Raw genomic sequence first — 21,447 nt, 5'->3', positions numbered from 1 at the left:
ACACACACACACACACAAGCTAGACGATTTGACGATATCTTTCGCAAAGCTGAGAAATATATTTGTATCGTGTCTATCGTCATTTGTCTTCTGTAGCCAACTCAGGGATGGCAATTTTCCGCGGATATGCGGAAATCCGCAGTTTTATTTCTTAAATTGATCATTTTTGTGAATCGTCTAAATCCGTTGAGAAAATTTTAGGGGGGGGTCAGGTACCTTATCGTCGAGTTTTCACGAGCTCACCCGATCATTCTTTCCGTCTTCCGATTGTAAACAGCCCTGCGATTGGACGTGTATGATGACTTACTAGTTGTGATTGGTCGCATTTATCGGCAAATGCAAATCACAACCAATCCGTGTTTGCCTTCCTAAACCCCTTTCTCGCGAATGCCGAATGTTATCAAGACTCGCGACGGAGCTAAAGTGCGTCAGATAGATGCGGATCTGAAAAACACGTTTTGATGGGACTGGTTGGATAGAAAGCTGACGGTGTCCCCAGTAGGAAACAGTAAAGAGGAACCATCGTGCTTGTGTCGAGTTTTGTGAAAAAGCTCGATGTCGCCGGTAAAGCTCTGTGTACAGTGTGTGACGATGTCATTCTATACGGATCGAGAGGATGGAATGCTTTACAGAGTCACGCAACCTTGGTGAAACACCGAAAACAGACATTTCTACTGAAAAGTAACTACTCGATCTCAAGCGCTTTTCGACAGCCTGGAGCATGTGTAAAAACAAGAGGAGTAGGCTAAAAAGAGAGTGGAAAAAGACGGAGAGGACCAATAAGCTTTTAGCGCTTGCTAAATAGCTTAAAATGAAGAGAAAATAAAGTATTCTACCTCATGAAACTGTATATTGTTGTATATACTGTAAATAGACATCCACTTTATATAAACTTAATAAAATACATTCGTAACCCATATATAGTAAACAGTGTGGGACTTCACTGTCACTGTCTGAGGTCAGAATCAACAGCTTTTTTATCACATTTACACAACACTTTATGAATACAAGTAATGAACAAATCTTAAATATGGCAGGGAATGTGTTTCCTTTTTTAGTTTTGATTTTGAGCAGCAAATTTGAAGTTACTTGTTGGTGCTCACCAGGAATGCATAAGCAAAATTGCACAAATTTTCACTTGAAAGAATAGTGAACAATCTTGGGATTTTTTTCTGTTCAAGTTTCAAATAGTGTGTAAATTGAATACACTTCATCTTCAGCATGTTTGGAGCCACTTTTGTAAGTGGCCCCGCCCCTGTCCCGGCCACGCCCCCACCCTGGCCACGCCCCCTTCCACTTTTTTTTCATCACTAGCCACTCTCATCCCTGATATTTATATTTCTGTAGGACTATGGACATCACTGGTCTCTCACTGTTTTCCCACACTTAGATTGATTTAACAGCACCCTGTTCATTTTATTAGTTTTTTCCATTGAGGTATTTACATTTGTTTTGGCCACTACTTTTACTGAAACATATTTTTTTAATTCTTATTCTAATGAGTCATACTGTATTGTCTAATTTTCAATGTTTTTAAGCATTTCTTATTGGGAATATTTAAACACATTGCTCTTATTTTTACCTTTTATTTCTCATACTTCCAAAATCATTATTTTTCTGAAGACCAATAAAACAACATGTTTGTCCCGCCATTGACACTGCAACATGACAGAAGACATCAAGCCATTTTCAAAACATTAGATTGGTCAGTAATTTGTAAAAATCTCATACAAGCGTGCACACACACACACACACACACACAAACACACGCACGCACACAATGTGACACGCGCACACGCACACACGCACACGCACACGCACACGCACACACACACACACACACACACACACACACACACACACACACACACACACACACACATACGCTCGCGCGTGCGCATACACACTTGGAAACCAGTTGTAAAGTCAGAACTGTGCCTTTGCTCTTTGGTGACATGCCCTCGCGATGAAACTCCGGGAGCTATTTGAAGCATTGTTCTGATAAACCCGTGTGTGTGTGTGTGTGTGTGTGTGTGTGTGTGTGTGTGTGTGTGTGTGTGTGTGTGTGTGTGTGTGTGTGTGTGTGTGTGCGTGTGCGTGTGTGTGCACGTGGCATTCAGCAGCGTGGGAAAAAGAACAAATGGCTGATGTGTGTCAAACATTGCGTTGCCGTAGGAACTGTAAAAAAAATAAAATAAATAAGCAGCTTCCGTCACGCATTCTGCACCAGTCAGTTATGTTATCAGTGATTACATACAAGCACCTCCGCATCCTGTTTCGAAGAATGCACATCATACCGGTCATGCATCTTGGGAACCAGAAGATCCGGCTGGAAAAAAAATATCGATGATAGCTCTCGCATCCAAGCGGTGTAATCAAATGTGTCGGATTTCCTTGCGACACACAACGCAGCGTTATGTTTTAATCTCTCTACATGTGATCTGACTTAGGCCGACGATGACTGCCAACACATGCAGCGACGGAAATGCCATTAGACACAAAATGTCCTAAATGTCATATCAATTTCATTAATTGCGGCGTGCCTCTGTAATTAAGCAGCCAAAATACTTGCTCCTTTGCTGCGTTCAGTGAAGACATTGATGAGTCTCGGGCAAGAGCTACTGTGACGAGATCTGCCCGGGTCCTGTTCCGGCGACTTTGTCAAAGAATGGCAGCTATGCAGGTCTGCTGTCTCCCCGCCTGCCATAAAACGAAATGTCCGCAAAGCCTGAAAGGAGATCATGTGATCAACGTGGACTATTTCTATATTATTGAAGGTAATCCGTGATGGAAGCGGGGCCGTGGGTGGGATTTTGTACTTGACAGGTTTAGCCCTTGTGTTTGACCTACAGCTAGGTCAACAAATAACAGCGTGTGGCACACTACAAATACAGACTTGGACAAAAGTAGCTCTAGGCCCACCTGAGTGGCAACCACTGCGCCAGAGAGATCATTAGGTGTGCTGTGGGAAATGATCGAAATTCCCAAATCAGGCTTAAATGTCTGATTCATTAACTCCAATTTATGTATATTTATTCATCTGTTTATGCCAGCGACCTACAGTGACAGACAGAACAATGAAATGATCTTCCACTACATGGCAGAATTAACCTTTTTGCCTTTCCTAAAAGAATAATAGCGTTGCTGCTTGTTTGTGGGTCTTTGTGTCTTCACTTTGTGGTACACTTTGGATTGCAAGCTGTTCCTTTTCCTCTCGTACTTTTCTCTTCCCTTTGTTCTGATGAAAGCTGTGCGCAGCCAGCATTCGTTTCATTTATTGAAGACCTTCACAACCAAGCCGCTGAAAGTGAATGTGTCTACAGTCAAGCATATAGTGTGTGTGTGTGTGAGAGTATGTATATATATATATATATATATATACACACACATATCTATCTATCTATTTAGATAGATAGATAGATAGATAGATATATTCGCAAGAGTTTAACTTCAAATAAAATGCATTTACAATATATTGTTTGGCCGAATGTTGTCTTTTCCATACCTGTCCACCTCGGAATAATAGCTGCCCTTATAAATGATTACGATTCCCCTTACAAAGCAACAAAAACCCGTACAATGATTTACCGTGCATGCGCACATCATGCTTTATCAATCCGACCGTACGCAGTGATGAAAAAAAATACGATTGAGGATTACTTTTGCTGGTTTGCCGTGACAATAGTAGCGATCGACGACGGCATTGTCGTTGGCTACCAGCAGGTGAGACGATCTGGATTTGAGCCAAAATGGTCTTTGTGCGATCGGTTCACTTTTTTTTTTCCCCGTATAAAAGTTGTGATACGCCGTACATGATTTGAAATGATAAAAAAACATATAAAATACGGGGAAAACGTACAAGTTGACAGGTATGCTTTTCACAAACTCAGACTGAAAAGTCAGCACGTCCATTCTGCTGAGGGCTCTCTCTTTGATGGCATACACATCCAATCACAAACCATCTTTGAATGTAGCGTCTGCATAAGACTGTGACCCGTGTGTCAACACCAGCAACTCGAAAACCACAAGCAATGAGCTCTTCATCGCGCTCGTTGACTTGTGAAGGTCACTGCAAGGTCATCTGCATAAGTGACCCTCTATCACCTCATCCTCTCTGGAACTCAATTTGGCTCGCATCGCTTCCGACCGCATACACGAGTCACACACAAGCCTACTTATTCAACTACTCCGCGCTCACATCCAAACAGTTCAGAAATGCTGCCAAGCGCACCTTGGAGCCAAAGAGCGTGACAGTGGCTGCGACTGCAGCTGCTCGAGATGAAGAGAGCACCCTCTGTGAATTGTGTTGGATTGAGGTACAGAAGGTGGCAACCTTCCTCAATTTTTTTAAAAAACGTATCGACACTAAAAAAAAAGCTATGTTATTTTCCTGATCCCACTCGCTGGGTAGCTGTGGATTTTGAGTAGATTGGTTTACTTTCATTCAAGGTTGGGTTAATTATTTTGACCTGGCAGATTGGGTTGAAGAGTGGATTTGGGCAGGCTGAAGAGACGAAGATGGTCCTCATTCTGGACCGTTTTGTGTGCAGAAGGTAACTGACTCAGTTTGTGGACGAACTGAATGGTGATTGAATCCCACAAACGTAGACACCAAGAAAATACAAAAGAAACATACTTATTTAAGAGAAAAGACACACTGACAAAGTACAAACAGAAACAGCTGGTCACAAGGAGCCAGGAAAAAAAACAGGCAGTAACAAAAAACACTTTCAAAACGGTATCAAACATATCATACAAGTGGCGTCCTGATGAGCGCTGACAGGGGAAAGTTGCTTCTTCTCGATGAAGAAATGTTGGTAGCAAAATGCTTCTTTTTAACCAATGCTATTGATAAACCAGTAACCCATTTCTTGATATCTTCATAATTTGAGTAAATACGTAATGTGGTTTTGACAAAATCTGGACTGAGCTGTTGTCGATCTGAGCCAGACGTCTCATTTTGTCACCTCAACTGGTTTTTAGTATGAACACACCCAGCTGAGAGGTGATTCTGCACAAGGTGACACGATAAGAAAGGACAAAACTGAGGTTGCTAAATGAGACACAAGCTCAGGCCGCCTCCACCTCCTTCTTCTCCAGAAACCTCAGAGCACTTGGCCATATCTCCCATGATGCATTACAAAGGTCTCTCACAAGAGCGGACACTCTCTTCTCTATCTGCAGGACAGGATTCCTGGCATTCTGGTTCTCTTGCATGATACTTGGCAGTGCAGCAAATTCTTCAAGGGTGATGTCGGCTTTGCTGTGAGTGAGCAAGACCATGGTCCACTCCCGTCATGTTGCTGCTTGTTGACATGTGAAAAATGGCCAGTCACACCGGGTGACAAGAACGTACATTTTTTTCTGGATAAAGACGTATGTTAATTATTTCAATGTTTTGGGACAATTCATACATGAGATGCTGGGCTACAGCCTCCTGTTGGCCCTAAATCATACTATCAAGACATTTTGGACTATTGCATGCTTCCATGACTATGCTCCCAGTGCACGAGACAAATGGGGGCGCTGATGAGTTTGGTGCAAAAGAATGGAAGAACGGGCACTCGGTAGTGGTGAAATAAGGTCAAATCAACTTAGAACATTGTATTTTTAAGATAAGATATCCTTTATTTGCCCCACACTGGGGAAATTTACAATTTTAGGATCATGAGGCAATTTCCCATGTTTCGTGTAGTCCAGGGGTCACAACATGGTGACCTCAGGCAACAGATAGGTAGGTCCCAATGATCACGCGTAGCCGAAAATTAGCTCACCAGTGTGGGCACACGATTTTCTCTGAATATCGTATACGAAATCACTTGAAAATGTCAACTACGACAGATTTTTGCAGAAGTGCTGAATTTTCAATTTTTTTGTTTCCAAACTATTGAGATATAACATAACCGTAGTCTTCACAAACAGAATTAACAGAAGGTTCATTTGATCCAAACTTTCTAAGTGTCTATCAAACTGGTGCACCTTATCACTGGCCAGTAGCCAAGAAGTAGCTATGTTTCAAAAAACAGAGATGAAAGTGGACTTTTCTGAAAATTCCGGAAAAAAATAAATGTGTGTGTGTATATATATATATATATACCCCCGTCAAAAATAGCGAATTTAACCTTCCTATTTAAAGTTGAAACAAACAGGAGTGGAAATAGAGATATGGCGAGGCCATGAGAATGCGAGGTGAGGGTATTACTGTTGTGGCGACGCCACTCAAGCTAAGCTAGCCTCAGCAGTTGATAGTCCGCTGCTCTCTGCTGTGCGTGCTTCAGCGCGAACATGTACGCAAGCGCGTCTTTTGATTTCAACCAATCAGCGTCGACGCAAATAACGTCACACACGACAACAGCTAAGCTAAGTTAGCCGAGAGGACACTCGAAGTTGGACGGACACGATTTTCTGCCAATCTGTGTTTTTCCCTTTTTGGCCAAATATATTTTTTACGACAACTGTCTTGTCCACGGCGTCTTTTATTCGTTCCACTGGGGTTTAGCAGGTGTGTTTATAAAGAGACGAAAATTGTTTGGGGACTATCCCCCACATTCTAGTTGAGATGGTATAACCCAAGAGGCAAAATGACGCTTGCTACTGTTGTTGCGAGTTGCCATTCGTTCTATTAAAACATTAGTCAAATGCCATAATGTCTTCTGTCGTTATTTCACAAACAAAAATCTCTTTACTGTTACTAGTGTTAGTGCCTCAATATGGCTACGCTCGTGAAAGCAATACAACGAACTCAAACGCGTCTTCGTTCAATGTTGTCAACTAATATCCGGATTAATTTTATGCAAATTTTCCTCAATTCTCCGGAGAAATTTTCATAAAAATTTGAAAAACCCGGAATTCCGGGAAAATCCGGAGGACTTTCATCTCTGAAAAAAGTTGGTGACCCCTGATGTTATCTAACACACGTTAGATTTTACTTTGACCTGAGCAGCTAAACCGCATGAGCTCAAGACACTCACACACACTTCTCATTGGTGCACAACTTTAATAGAATATCTTAACTCTGTACAAATTGAAGAGAATAACGCAAGATAAGTTAAGGCCATTTGTTAGCACAGGACCCCGTGTGATACATTTGAGAAGGACAACCACGCCTCAGATGCAAACAACCAGCTCAATACAATCGAGACAAAAGAGCGATTGGTTGACCGCTTCTGATGACCTCCCAACAGGGGGATCCAAACCAAACAATTCAATCGGAAGGGCAGCGCGAAATACATTGGCAACGTTGTTTTCAGCAAATTATTCAAAAAGAATCCCATATACAACAAATATTTGAGCAACTTGAAATGGTGATTACAATGTGGAAGTGGGGAAACAATACATGAAGATAACATTCAATTTGGCTTGTTCGGGTAGCAGAAAACATCCAAACAACCTGCATACTGTCAACATTTTTGAAAGGTTAGAGTTGGCTTCCATCTGCGCTTGTGCTGTGAGATACTGACTGGATTGGGAGGGCGGTGATAGTGGCGTCCATTCAAGTGCTCACGTTATGTGAAATGCCTTGTTAAAAATTGGCATCTGACTGCGGGATCGCGTTAAACACCATCCCATAACGTTTAAATGTTCAAACTTGGAACATTGGCAGTTTTTTTTTGAAATAAGAGATAACCCTCCACAATGCGGCTTCCTGAAATGCATCACCATACTGCTGCATGACACCAGAATAATTCAATGACAAGCATTAAGTATGAAAACAAAACTAAATTAGTTATACATTGTACAACAACAAAGCCCAGCCAAAGTCAACTTTGCTCAGCGGTGCCCAGCTGAATTAACAACTTTCACATTGACGTTTAAAAAAAAAACAAAACAAAAAAAACCCCCTGAGTAACAGATCCATGAAAATTTAATTTTGGGTGTCTTTTACATTCTATTTTTCCTCATGAGATTCTTGGCAATAATGTACTAAAGTCCATCTTACCAAAAGATGGCAATTACCAGGACACCTCCATTTGAAGTGAGAAAGAAGCCAAACAAAGAAGAGTGGCATGGGCAGCGGGGGCCGGGGGAGGAGGCACTAAACAAAAACAAAGTCATGCACAAAACAAAAATTCCGTTTGGTGGGTATCTATTGCGTTGGGATGACCGTTCATAGGAGGACAAGAGGGGCAGGCAACAAGATGAGAACTTGCTGATTGACTAAATTGAAGGATGGCAGGTCTCCTTGTGCATTGCTCACTGCAGTTACTGCTGCTTGCATTCAGCAGGCTGGGCGGGCACTTCTTTCTGTATGACACAAACATTAAAGTCAGACAAGCAGCAACCACGGGTTGGCTTCAAGGGAGCCACTGGCTGACAGCGAGAAGCAGCTAAAAGGAAATGCGACCGATTAGAACCTGGATTGCGCGGCACGAGGGTTGGGGTGCAGCCTGACAGAAAACAGAGAGGAAAAAAAAAAGAAGAGGAGCAGGATGCGAGTTATCACCGAAACAACCCTTGATTACAGGAAAACAGAAGCCAAAAGAGGCGAGCGCAAAGGTCTGAGGAGCCATACAGGCAATTTAGAATGGATGGAGAACGCAGAATGGGGAGGGCGGCCATCCTTAGCTCTTCCTTACCTAGAAATGCATGATTGATTAGGCCTGTGGTGGGAGGAGAGACACTGTCATGCACATGATCCACAATCACACCGACACTTTCAGCATCAAGGAGACTGACACCTCAGAAATGAGGCAGAAGCTAGGCAATTAAAGGGGCCAAAGTACTTCAGAGAGAAATTAATCAATGACAATGCTGGCTAATTTCGTTCATGTATATGATGGCCCTTCACAACTTATGCACAGCTATTGCAAGGCACTGCACAAGCAAATGAGGCAAGACAAAACACTCCGTAAACAAGAGAAACATCAATTCCCTCAAACGCTTGGATTAAGAGAAACGCAAGATAAAGGCTTAGAAGAACGATCAGAAGTTGAGGCCAGTGATTCCCAACCACTGTGCAGGGATTCAACAGGTATACACAAGTGTAGAATTTGAATTTCACTTCACTGGTCCCAAAATGATATACTTTCGTTTTTCAAGCATAAAATATATTTTTTGTTTGCGTGGTACTAGTGAAAAAACACAGCTATTAGTCCGAAGCGGCTGATGTATGTACACATTTTGTTTTTATGGCTAAAATGAGCTGTTGCGGCTTTTACTCAAGTGTGGTTTGTAGTCCAGAAATGAGGGGAAACATTGTTTTTATGGCTACATTTAGTTATTGTAGCTTAGGTGCGCTCTGTACTGCGGGAATTACAGTAGGATTATTTGGAAAATGGGGTGGCTATTCAGTTAACATGACATTAAGAATTTGTTCCGATATAGCACGAGTGTCTCAAGTAGGGTGTATGTACACGTACGCACGCACTGAAGTCGGGCTGAATTTGAAAATTTGCTTTTCTGCACGTTCTTTCCAGTGATCTAGCAAAATATATATTTAAAAAAAAACATGGCATTTAGCAATAGTGTGCATCCAGGGCTCAACTCCAGCTTGTGCTATGTTCCTGTTCTGTTAATCAGTTAATCTGTTAATTACTTTTGAGTGATTAGTGAAAAAGAAGGCACACTCATATTACCACTGCACTTTAACGGCCTAGAAATGTTTTTTTCCATACATATACATATATTGTAGTTATGACTATTGGTGCCTCAGTATGCTTGTGATAGACTACTAAAATTTCAAGTAACATCGTAACTGTCATAAACAGAGCACTCTGTACTGACATTAAAACATGTAAATGACCGTATAATGTATGGATTCATACAAACCCTAGGATCAAAGTCTCCCTCCTCGTCGTCATCATCGTCGTCATCCTCGTCCTCCTCCTCATCTTGCTCCTGATTCACATAACGAAGGTTAAGATTATGTACTCAAAACTGCATATTTAGGGAAGATGTTTTAAGAACTTTCCTCAGTGGCATAAAACTACACTGCATCAGTGTCATTTCTAATAAACCAGTGTAGCTGTGGGAACTGTGGTTTGAAAATCACAATCAAGATTTCAAAGTGTCAATCAAGACAGATGATTTTATATTCACAAAAGCTACATTTGTATTTGTTTATTGTAAGATAAGAACACCTTTATTTGTCTCACAATGGAGAAATAAATTTGCAATATTCGTATATAGCTCTTTCATCGCATCTCAGAATTGTGCAGTGAATATGTCCAGTGAGAAAAATGACAAACCTCATCGCTTTCCTCTAGTTCCTCATCAAACTGCATTAAATACAAAACAAACAAAAAAAAAAATCACGAGACATCAGATCATGTTTATCGCACCAAACATCACATCTTTACTTACGCTCTCGTCGTCTTCCATTGCCTCTCCAGTGAAATACAACACTGCTCGGGGAATTATTCTCTCACGGAAGAAATGACCAATTTCAAAGTCAAAAGCTAGCTCAGAGTCTTCGTCCTAGGTGGGGGGGGATATAGAACAAAAACAGTTCACACCAAATAGTGCACTTCATGTCACTGATCAGGGAATTGTGAGCTCAACTCACCATTTCACCACCGTCTGGTGGAGCTGGGGAAGAAAATAAACAGTCTGAATCATCTTTTTATAGCGGCCAGTAAAGAAATCATAGTGAATTTCAAATGCAATTACTAGCGTGGATACATGCAACTTCCAACTGATGCACAAGAATGACGTCAAATTTCAAATCAATTTGATGAAACCATTTATCTCTAACAACTTCCATAGTTCAAAGTGTATCCCCACTGATGTGCGCTGCTTCCACAAACACAGCAGTGTACGTTTCCTTTTTTTACAGAAAAAAAATATTCGTCAGGTGCCTCATTTTATCATGTTGCCATGTTAATTCATCTCCGAGACATTCTGCCCAGGGGCGGAAAAGAAAATTATTTCTTAATGCTGGGGGAAAAAAAAATGACAAGGGAAAGAGCAAAACTCCAGCACTAAATTGGAGTTAGGTAAGCCTTGCAACTAGTGCGGTGCAACAGATAAATGGTCCGAGGAAGCTCATGCCCTTCTCATGAGCAGAGAAGAAAGAAATATTCTCCAATCACAATTTGATAGCATGAAGGCAAACATGGGGTTAACCAATCGGATGTCAGGTCAGCCTCTGAAGAGCCACAGAACTTGCCCAGACATGTCTGATGTACAAACGGAGAAAATTCTGAAACTGGGAATCCCCACTGAAACAGTATGACAGCTCATTATGTGGAAATATGACCAGTAGTTTGATGTGGCCTGGCCCTTGGCCTGACTACGTATAGAAATTACGCACGCAGATTGGGGCAGCTATTACGTTGGTTGCTGCTTAAATTGATGGTAATTACAGGAAATAAGCAGTTGCACCAGTTTGGGAACTACCACACAGTTGACAGATGTATAGCGTTTCAACATCTACCCAGTAGTGGCCTGGTTCTAATACGGTCAAAGTCAAGTGTGGCGACCTCTGGTGTCGAGTTTAACTTAAATCACTGAGTTACTTCTTGGCAAACGTGGACATGGAACATGTTAACTCCGCTCCCCTTAGAGGAGTCCTGCTCAAAGACAGCAGGATGTGCAAGTAACGATGTGCAAGTAACGATAGAACCAAGCTGCCAAATTTGTGGTGTTAATAAATGAGAAGTAGCGTATAACATCATTTTGAGTACTATACAACCACGTGGTAAATGAGTTCTGTGCACTCACCTTTGACAGGGTTGAAGAAGTTGAAAAACGAGGGGTTGGAAACCTGTTTGGTGACGGTGCGGACGGTGCCACGACCTTTGTGCTTCTGCTTTTTCTTGATCGTTTTCACGGTCACATCCTTCCCCTTGTGCCAATCTATCACACAGCTATGGGAAGAATGAAAACATCATTTATTGGTCAAATTGTTTCATCATGGTAGACAACCACATTGTACGCCAACGGGCACCTGACAATTGTTTATCTTTTTGTCTGGAGAATACAGTTTGCGCCATAAAGCGATTTACTTTATTTCTTACATATACATAACAGCCCACAACTGCATGACTACCTGGTCAACCAAATTACAGCCTTATTGGAAAGTGTGCCTCAACTAAGGTAACACTTCAGCTTGCAATGACACGGTTAGAGATTTACTATTGTATTTTGCACTTTTAAATTTTGCAGAACACTGCAATTTAAACAAAGCTCACTTGAAACTATTCTGCAAATGAAAGTGTCATGATCGAGGTTTTTTTTTTTTTTAAACTTTTACATTGAACAACATGTTATGGTCAAGTACCATTTATACAAAAAAATTGGGATTCAAAATGAAACAATCTACTCGGCCCACAAAAAAAACCCCAAAAAACAAAACAACCCTGAGTGGCATCCAGTTTATTGCGAAATCAAAATAGCTGAAGCTAAATGACTCCATTGTTAATAGAAATGTAAGATCAGTCTATTTAGTTGTCACTATTCTCATTGATCAGTAGGAGACAGCTAAAATGTCTCATGTGAAACCTTTTGAAAAACTTCCTTCCACCTTCCCAATGGCCTTTGAGCCTGATAGACCATTTGCCATTCTACATCAAATGTTGGATGGTGCATTCTTGACTCAAAACAACAGAACATTTGTGTGTGGTTGCCAGGATGGTTGCAAATCAATTGTGTCGTTTCTAGATGAGAGAAGTCTAACACATACCCATAAACTACGGAGCTGCGTGGAGCTGTCATTTTGGCCTACGCAGACATGGGCCATTCAACCAAATTGGTACCATTAGTGTCCCCAGGCAATTAAATGATAATATATTTTAATAAAGTGCCCCGCATACTGACATGTGTTGTTTAAAGTTAGAATTCAATTAGCATTAACGTCATGGCTATAGCGCCTGTATTTGCTCATTTTGGGCTAAAAATCCACTTCAATACTAAAAAGCGACATGATACAACAGTTGAACCAAATACACATTGAAAGGTTCAATGTGTATTATCAAATGTAGTGCTTAAAAAAGGGGTGGAAAAATACAAAAGTTTCAGTTTTTTTGAAGAGTATTACAAATAGCAATTGGCACTGATTTGGTGGAATGGTTCATATGAAATATAAACCTCTATAACACATACACATTTATGTATGCATAATTCTATATTAATTTGAGAAAAATCGAATGCACTTTTTTTTTTTTTTGGCCGATGTATTGGATCAGGACTTAATATCGGCAGATACACGTACTTAAAAGCAAAGACTCTCGACTCAAAAAATGTGCTCGGGACATCCCCAGTTGTGTTTATGAGTGTACAAATCAACAGTAGAAAGGAGTTACTGGTACATTTTGTCAATTCCAAAAAGACACAGTCCTTTTCAGAAACACCGCAGGAGCCTGTTGCTACAAGTTCAGAGACTGGACTGAGGACATATTCAGGAATGACCGCGTTTTTCGTTCTCATTTCATTTCTGGCAAGTTATAATGGCCGTTTGAACTGAACCTCTATGTCATGAAATGTTGAGTAAGTGGTCAGAAATTGTGGAATTAGAGAAAGGTGTTTGCGTCTCGTGCTGTGTGTAACTAGTAGCTAACTCATTCAGCAATGAGGTTTGGTGCACACTAGCTCCATCCAATGTGAACTCTTATTTCATGAGCGTAATTGCTTGTGATGTTTACCTTAGCCGTTTTTCTCTGGGCATCCTTGAACATCTCAGCCACTTAATAGTAGTCCTAAAATGCGGTCCCGCCAAGATCGCCATCACAACAATTTGCTGCGATTCCCTTTTGGGTTTTGATATTTTATATAAATTAACAAGCAACAAGACAAACTAGCAGACTTGCAGGCTGGGTTACTTACCCTGCCATGCAAGTCTCCTTTTAGTTGACAATGGCCAAAGCAGGGCTCGCGGTCGTCTCTCTAATGTAAACATTGGGTTTCTCCACTAAATAAATATGAATATCTGGCCACTGAACATCGGGCCACATTGTGAAATCTTCCTCCCACTATGTATGTATGGCAATGTCGTTGTTTTTAAAAGTACTTTTCACTACACTTTACAGATAGTCATATTGCGTGGATGTTAACAAACCTCGCAATTCTTTCTGCTTTAACAATACGTGCACATCCAGATTATGTCATCTTTGTTTCCAAAATGAAAATGGGTTTATAGAGTCCAAATGACAATCCAAAGAGCCTGCCAAGTGCACAGCCTCACCCGCCACAGTCGACGATCTCTGGTCCCTCAAATGAGAAAGGCTCTGAAGAATCAGGCTCGGACTTCATCTTGTAGACTTTAGTGAGGACAGCATTGTTAAAGTAGCTGTTGGGCTCAAAGTGGAACTCCAGTGTGAAACTCTGGAAGAGCAAAACAAGATGAGAACTCTTGCTGTCATATTTGGGATTGACCTTTTCATTTAACGTATCAATACTGACCATGGGCTGTCCTGGTTCAGAAAACTTCACTTGGATATCTTTCAGGTGCTTGAGAATGGGCTCGTCATGTTCCTAGCAGAAGGCAAACAGTGAACACAAAGGTTAAGACAAGTGTTGTGAGATACTGGCCAACAAGTTAAGAAGAGTTCCGTGTACTTGGATCATATCAGTGAGCATGTCTGCGTTTCTGAATATGGTGAGCCAGAAGTCCGGGATGCCTTTTGGGTCTTCCATTGGTGTGGCATCTTCCTTCTTGGCAGGGTCAATCACTATTTTTTTCTTTATCTGCTCCTGTAGCAAGAGGACCGAGAATGGTAACAATCAGAAATCTTATTTTGAAACAGTGAGGGGCAAAAAAAATAAATAAATCACAACATAGAGGCCCTATTTTGCAAGTCTGTTTTTTTTTTTCAATGAACAACCAAGAGGGACTTAACTCGCACATGAGTCCTATTGATTTGACCAATTGACTAAAGAAGTGTATTTGACTTGATTTCATTTCCTTAGCCATGGGGAAAATGAAACACTTTTATTTATCAGAATAATGCAGAAGGAGATGCTTAGTGAATGTTTACGTGGCTGTACAGTAGCTTGACTTCCCATAGTAGATGTTCTTTGGACCACAAACTACGAGGGGAGGTCAAACATTATCCACACTTTATGCGATGATTCTGCCTATTCCTAACATGCACTAGAAGCAAGCAAATTGTTGACATCGCAGGGACAGGACGCTGTTGTCAGACAGTTTTAAACATGGTTCAAAATAGTCAAAACGCATTCCTATTTTATTTCCTATTACTATAAGTCCACTTTTCTAGCATGTGTAACCTGGAAGTATCCAGCGTTGCGTTGCTGCCATTTATTTGCAGGCGTGAACATCTCCTGCTCTGGAGGGAGTGTTGCAGTTGCTAGATTTGTACGTCATTACTTTTTGCGGGGTGACATAATCAATAGAGGGGTCAGAAAAGTTGCTCAACGCAGCAACAAATGCTAAGCTGTCAACATTAAGTTGGCTGAAGCACAGTCATCTTTTCTAAGGAAAAGTCACACTCTGCACACTTGCATGAGGCAGAAACCCCAAAAATAGCATCGTTTCAATAACGTGTATATTTTAAGTGTTCTGGCATTTTTAATCCTGTCTGTATTTTGATGGAGGCTTGTCAGACATCTTTTTAAACTTTTTCTTTTGGGTTTGGGGGGGGGGGGGTAATTTGTCTTCTTCAAAGATTTAAAACTGCCAGAGGCTGAAAGCTCTACTTACAGACAGCTCCTCCTCCTCATCCTTGTCACTGTTCCACTCACACTCAGCATCTGTGGGTTCCACTGTGCCTGTGATAAAATCTCTTCGCTGTCACACACACACAAAATCAGAACAGACAACGACTATTATTGACTACTCGGGTCAAACAGACCGAATGCAAACAGACATGGATAACTGAGACTGAAATACACATGCACATTGTAATCAAAACCCCTTTAGAGGGGCAAAGCGGCGCACGCACAGGTGCAAGCCAATTTTAACTGTCAATCATCAGAGCAACTGGGAATGGCTTGGTTCTTGTCACTAGCTCTGGAAATAGCCTTGACTGACAAGACAACAGTCGGCTACTCATCATACAAGTATCCAATGTAGCATCAAGGATGTGATCTAACTGATTTCAGGTAAGACCAGAGATACATCGAGTGCCACTGAAGAAAATCATGTTTGCATCTACAATGTGAATCTGGTGAAAGGGCGTTCCGTCACAAAAGCGTGAAGATACCTTGTCATAAAATGGCCGATAGAGGGCAGCATACTTCCTCTCCAGTTCATGGACCTCCTCATAAAACTTGGCTTCGATGTTGCCACACTGCACCTGAAGCCTTTTCAAAGCATGCACTCGCCTCTTCACCGCTTTAGGCAGCATGCTGTGGTCGAAGGAAAAGCAAGATGCGGTTTGAGGAGGCACGGTTGTGAATTTGTCATCCCCGAATCATCAAAATGCCAACAACAACAAAATGTTACGTGGCTGTCAAACAGGATGTTTGATTGGTGACACCCATCTTATCTTGCCGAAGATCTGGCAATTTTTGGTCCTGGCAATGCTGGATTTAAACCAATCGGATCTCTACACTAACTTTTGCACTAGGCGACCAATTTTTCAGTCAGTCGGAGCAGCACAGATTTGGTCGCACCTTTTTTTAGGGGTGGTATAGGATGACCATAGTTGCGGATGTATAGTCATCTCAATTGGCATACTGTAGTTTCGTATGATGAAAGTTTGATAGTGACTGAAGATATATGCACAAAATATTTTACTGTAACAACTTTGCAACAACTAGTGACTTGACAAAACAGGTCAATTAATTTTATTAACCTTCAAAGAAGACAAAAAAGATACCACGCTAAAACCTTAAAACATCAGTAAAAAGCAGTGAAATATCTGACAGCTAAACAACTTCAAATTTGTCTTATTTGTATTACTATGTAAGTCAGCAAAAAAGTACACACTTTTTTTAAACATTTCTAATGGCTGTAGAATAAACAATGAATTGAATAACCTGGACTCACCCTCCACTCACCCATTTTAAATAGCACAGCCACTTTGCATATGCATATATGCCTATATTTATATTTTACTCTGTACTGCGGACAGTCCATTTGTTTTTTGTGCATGCAAATACTTGTTTTGTTTTTCTACTTTCTCCTTTTCATGATTTGTGCTGCTGTAAATTGCCAATTTCTCCATTGTGAGACAAGTAAAGGTTTTTCTTCTTCTTCTTCTTAAACACTGAACATGATTTTTTAAAAATTCACACTACTGATACTTTTATTTATGAATGGGAGCGAGCTGAATAGAAACCCATCCTTGATAAAGCAAATTGAGCTAGTTAAATTAAACATCTAGACATTGATTTATTTATTTTTTTAATACTCCAAGGATTTAACCTGACACGCATTCCACCTTCTACATGTAGTTTGACAGGTGGACACAGAATTGGAGTGCCTTTGCTGTATGTGCCGGTAGAACGATTAAAACACGCACTCGCGCTGTGTGATGGGCTGAAATGTTTACAAGCACATAATGAGGAAAAAAAAGGCACCATTTGTGAGCATAAAGGTCGCACTTTAAAGCCCTGCCGATAGTAAATACTGTCTAGCAGCGTACGATGTCCAATTTGATGTGAAATACCATGCTAAAAAGTTATGACAAAGATCAACTTCCTATCATTTTACCTGTAAGGGCATGTCATATCTGTATGTGAAATTAACCCTTTCAGGGACAGCAGTTATGACAGTGGACAGCTTATCATGTTATTAGGTTACAGGGTGCATGAAAGGGTAAAGTATCTGGGACATGTCATCCAGATTAAATGTCTGAAAATTATGACCATGTGTATAGATAGCAGCACAAGTTAAATGCACAAGCTAATATGTTGGTTAGGGAACTCTCACTAGTATTCAAGATAATTTCAAGATAAACCTCTGTAAAACATTGTACTTCTCTGTATACTGCTCCGATGTAGATAAACTTTAAAACGTCTAGCAAGCATAAGTTTAAGATAGCCTATGATGACATGTACATATTTGCTTCCAAAGCTAAGGTGCAGTGCAAGGAAACTGTTTTGTAGTGCAAGGTTAGTATCTTTCATGCCCTGATGAGGAAGCCAATGTCTATTAAATGATTCTCAGAATTCCATTGACTCCTGGTTTCAGTGCAGTGAGAAACTAGTCAATCATCTATGTGGACGTGAGACTGCCTTTTCATTTGTTTTAGTGTTTACTACGTAATGTATGTGTTTTCTAATGTGTCTGCAATAAAAGTTGATTGATTTCTCATTATTACTACCACAGGTAGCACTGCTTTTTAAGTGCAGTCGGACCCCCTTTCAATATTGTGCCACGCTGATTGCATAGTATGATAGGGAAACAAAAGCATGACTTCAGCACACATCTTTGTGTAATTTTGGTGTTTCATGCAATCTATTATGCAACTCAACCAACCTTTCCACCGCATGCAAGTGAACAGGTTTGTCCATCTGCTTGGCAGGATTCTGCAATCCCGGCTCCCCTTTACCTGTTCAAAGTTGCACGATAAGAGAAACCATATTCATGAGGTCAAACTTGTTCAAGAGTGTACAGCCTTCGACTGAGTAATGTTTCACCGGGGTGAACAATGAAAACGTTGCATTTACCTTTATTGACCTCCATTACAGAGTTGCTGCTCCTTCCTGGGATTTAAAAAAAAGGGTCAATCTAACACAGGTAGCGAGAGTGACTGCGTTTTACTTTCCGCACGGGATTACTCAAGTATAGCATCAGAAATCGGGAGTGTGAAGACATTCCCTTACGCCGCTGATTCCAGCATGTGCCACAAAGGAAACAACATAATTACAAAGCAGCATACGTATTTACAAAGAGCCCAGTTGTGACGGGATCAGGGTGGCGAGCATGCGTGGGCCGATGACGCACTGGCACGCGGCTGGCAGCTGGACAAGCCTACGACCAATAAAGTTAGCGTCTGCTCGCGAGTCAAGGCGCTCTCGTCGCCGATTGACAGTTGCATGGTGGAATTAAACAAACACAGAAAAGGTGGACGATTTCTGACTAAGTTTGGCTTCTTGACAAACACTTCTAAACAACAACAATTGGGCTGCAGCGCACGTTTTGACAGGAGCTCAAGAGCTAGCTAACGAGTAACAAAGTACGAGGCAACGTGTTGTGACTAGTCACTTAGCTGACAGGGTAGAAACAACTATTGTGTAACAGTCATTGTGCAATTACCAAAAATCCCGAAGAACCTTTAATAGTAAAAAGGTAACTTCATAACTTGACGTTGCCCTTGTCTTTACAAGATAAACAGACCGTTTCATACAGCTAAGTGTTAGCTCCTCGCTAGCAACACTGGTACGCTAGTATTTGCTGGCTATTTGCTAGCATTGCACTTGCTAAAAGTGGACACAAAGTAACTTTAAGGCAGTGAGAGTGTGCTAGCTCGCAGTACTGCACCAATCGCTTGTCACAATTCCTGAGCATCGATTAAACGGATCTTTTTACCTGTGACGTTGGGCGATCAAGTGGCAGACAGTCCTCCTCACGCGTCTTGTATTCTTCTTCGGTCGTGTGACACAACTGAAATTTCATCGATGTACTACTGCCCTCTACCGACTCAATATAATAATTAATATTGCTTTCGTGACCACGGATAAGCGGAAGAAAAATGGATGGTTGTTCTTATACATTTACTGTTTTCTTGCCTGTTAATAAACATGTCAAGCAGAACGGCCCTGGCATCCTAAAATATGACATTGACACACACTTTCATAACGTAATGTAATTAATCTTTCATCGAAGCGATTCATTTTCTTCAGATTCCAAAACCTAAATAAATATTCATCATTAAGAAAATGTAAGTTTTTGATGGCCTGCTATGCTATTTATTACGTACCTAATTTAACAATCAGCGGAATAACATTAAATAATAAGTCCCACTTATGACCTCAAAGCATTCAAAGCGAAAAAAAAAACAAAAAAAACAACAAAAGCCTTCTCCAGATTAGAATAAATTGTTGTTCAAAAATACAGTAAATAAATTGTTCTGGTTCATCACAACACATTTTGCCCCCAACAAACTTTCTCAAGAATTTCTTTTATTTGTAAAACTAAAGGAATATCTTATCTTCAAAGCATTTAATTCATTTCACCAAATAACGTTCTAACTGCATATCGTCACGCAGTCGGTGCAAATCATGTTGCATTACGTGAAGTTATGTTTGATAACTAAATGATGTAATAATAAATAAAGATCTATAAAGATTTTTATAATATTGTAAATTATGTTTTGCGTTTCACGGTCGGGGTCTTTATGGGGCTTGCCATTGTCGAGTGGCGTCACTTTGAAGTCGGTCGGTGAAGTGGGTCCCTTTTTTTCGACTTCGCAACTCGAACCACCGAGTTCAAAGGGGCGTTCTATAGAACGCCCCTTTGAACTCGGAAAAGTGCACTATAGTGCACTATAGTGCACTTTTCCGAGTCGGGAGTGGGAAAAATCTAGCTTCCCACTTCACTCGAATGCAGCATAATTTAAACTGTTGTGTCATACAACAGTTTGAATTAAATAAACTGTTGTTAAAAATAAAAATACTGTATATTATATGTGATTATCATATATTTTCACGATTGATTAGAGAAGACAAATTTTTTTGCTTATTGTATTGTAAAACCCTTCACTGAACACAAATATGCTTTAATGATCAGTCTTTCCAATTGGTGGGTTAGGGAAAGTGATGGAAGATCTAATACTACTGTATTCAAATGTTTGTCAGATTACATTTTTTATATCAAAAACAAAGCGATTGAGTATGATGTATTATATGAGAGGCATAACTAGCTTGGAGTCACTCTCAGTCAACATGCACAAACCTACAGTATATGCTTTTCTTTCCTCTTCGTTATAAATTACATGTCAAACTAGCACATTTGCAATCTATTGCCACATCACTCATTTATGAATAATATAGTGACTCTTAACATACAAAACCAATACAATACATACATTTAGATATGGTCATCATTTCTTAAATGATCTATCATGTTACTGTTGTTGAGTTTTTTTTTTTTTTGTTTTTTTTTGTCAAGGAAATATGCTCTTTACAGAAATAGCGTATTCTGTAAAAGGCATAAAGTCACTAAAATCAGGCCCTCTGTTTGCTATCAACTGCTGCAACGTGCGCACACTTGAAAGGAAGTGACAGTGCTGGGGTCCCTCAGGGTATGATTGTGGTGACCAGGCTTTGTGCCTGTCACCGTGTGACATTTACCAGAACAGATCTGTACTCACAGAAGAAATCAAATGTGATTGTACCATTTGGGATCGAGCCACAGATGTAGACAAATGTACAATCATTGCTAATTTTGGAAAAGTGTGGATGATTGTGCTGCATTTATAAATTGAAGTGGTTTAAATGTACACACTTTGATTCAAGAAAGAAAAATCCGCAATCGTCACTGAATAACTTGAAACTGATTACTGTAGATGAATTTGCCAAAATGCATGACCAGCCTTGAGGCAATAATGAAGCTTCTTTGGTCAGTCACATGAACAATATATTTACGGACGCAACACTGAA

The 21,447-nt window shown here is 40.5% G+C and overlaps 1 protein-coding gene across 5 annotated transcripts; it reads right to left on the bottom strand.

Annotated features, from left to right (window-relative positions):
• Nucleotides 1-6,980: 6,980 nt before the first annotated feature.
• nap1l4a (nucleosome assembly protein 1-like 4a) lies at nucleotides 6,981-19,472 on the bottom strand. Of its 5 annotated transcripts, XM_019894188.1 has the most exons (15): nucleotides 19,376-19,472; nucleotides 18,514-18,549; nucleotides 18,323-18,395; nucleotides 16,101-16,245; nucleotides 15,599-15,685; nucleotides 14,494-14,628; nucleotides 14,338-14,409; nucleotides 14,120-14,259; nucleotides 11,662-11,807; nucleotides 10,505-10,527; nucleotides 10,303-10,416; nucleotides 10,188-10,217; nucleotides 9,769-9,837; nucleotides 8,577-8,600; nucleotides 6,981-8,244 (listed from the first exon to the last, which is right to left on the bottom strand). In XM_019894188.1, the coding sequence occupies exons 2-14, from the start codon at nucleotides 18,527-18,529 to the stop codon at nucleotides 8,595-8,597; spliced, it is 1,056 nt and encodes a 351-aa protein (XP_019749747.1). In that variant the 5' UTR covers nucleotides 18,530-18,549; nucleotides 19,376-19,472; the 3' UTR covers nucleotides 6,981-8,244; nucleotides 8,577-8,594. The 5 variants fall into 5 exon arrangements, with proteins under 5 accessions (XP_019749747.1, XP_019749743.1, XP_019749745.1 ...); XM_019894184.1 differs by lacking the exon at nucleotides 8,577-8,600; XM_019894186.1 differs by lacking the exon at nucleotides 8,577-8,600 and having other exon boundaries at nucleotides 10,309-10,416.
• Between the last annotated feature and the right edge of the window lie 1,975 nt (nucleotides 19,473-21,447).

This window comes from Hippocampus comes, unplaced genomic scaffold (assembly GCF_001891065.2).
Source record: "Hippocampus comes isolate QL1 unplaced genomic scaffold, H_comes_QL1_v1.1 scaffold104, whole genome shotgun sequence".
NCBI lineage: Eukaryota > Metazoa > Chordata > Actinopteri > Syngnathiformes > Syngnathidae > Hippocampus > Hippocampus comes.
The sequence above is the reverse complement of the archived record's forward strand: the minus strand, read 5'-3'. Positions and strand labels throughout refer to the sequence as shown.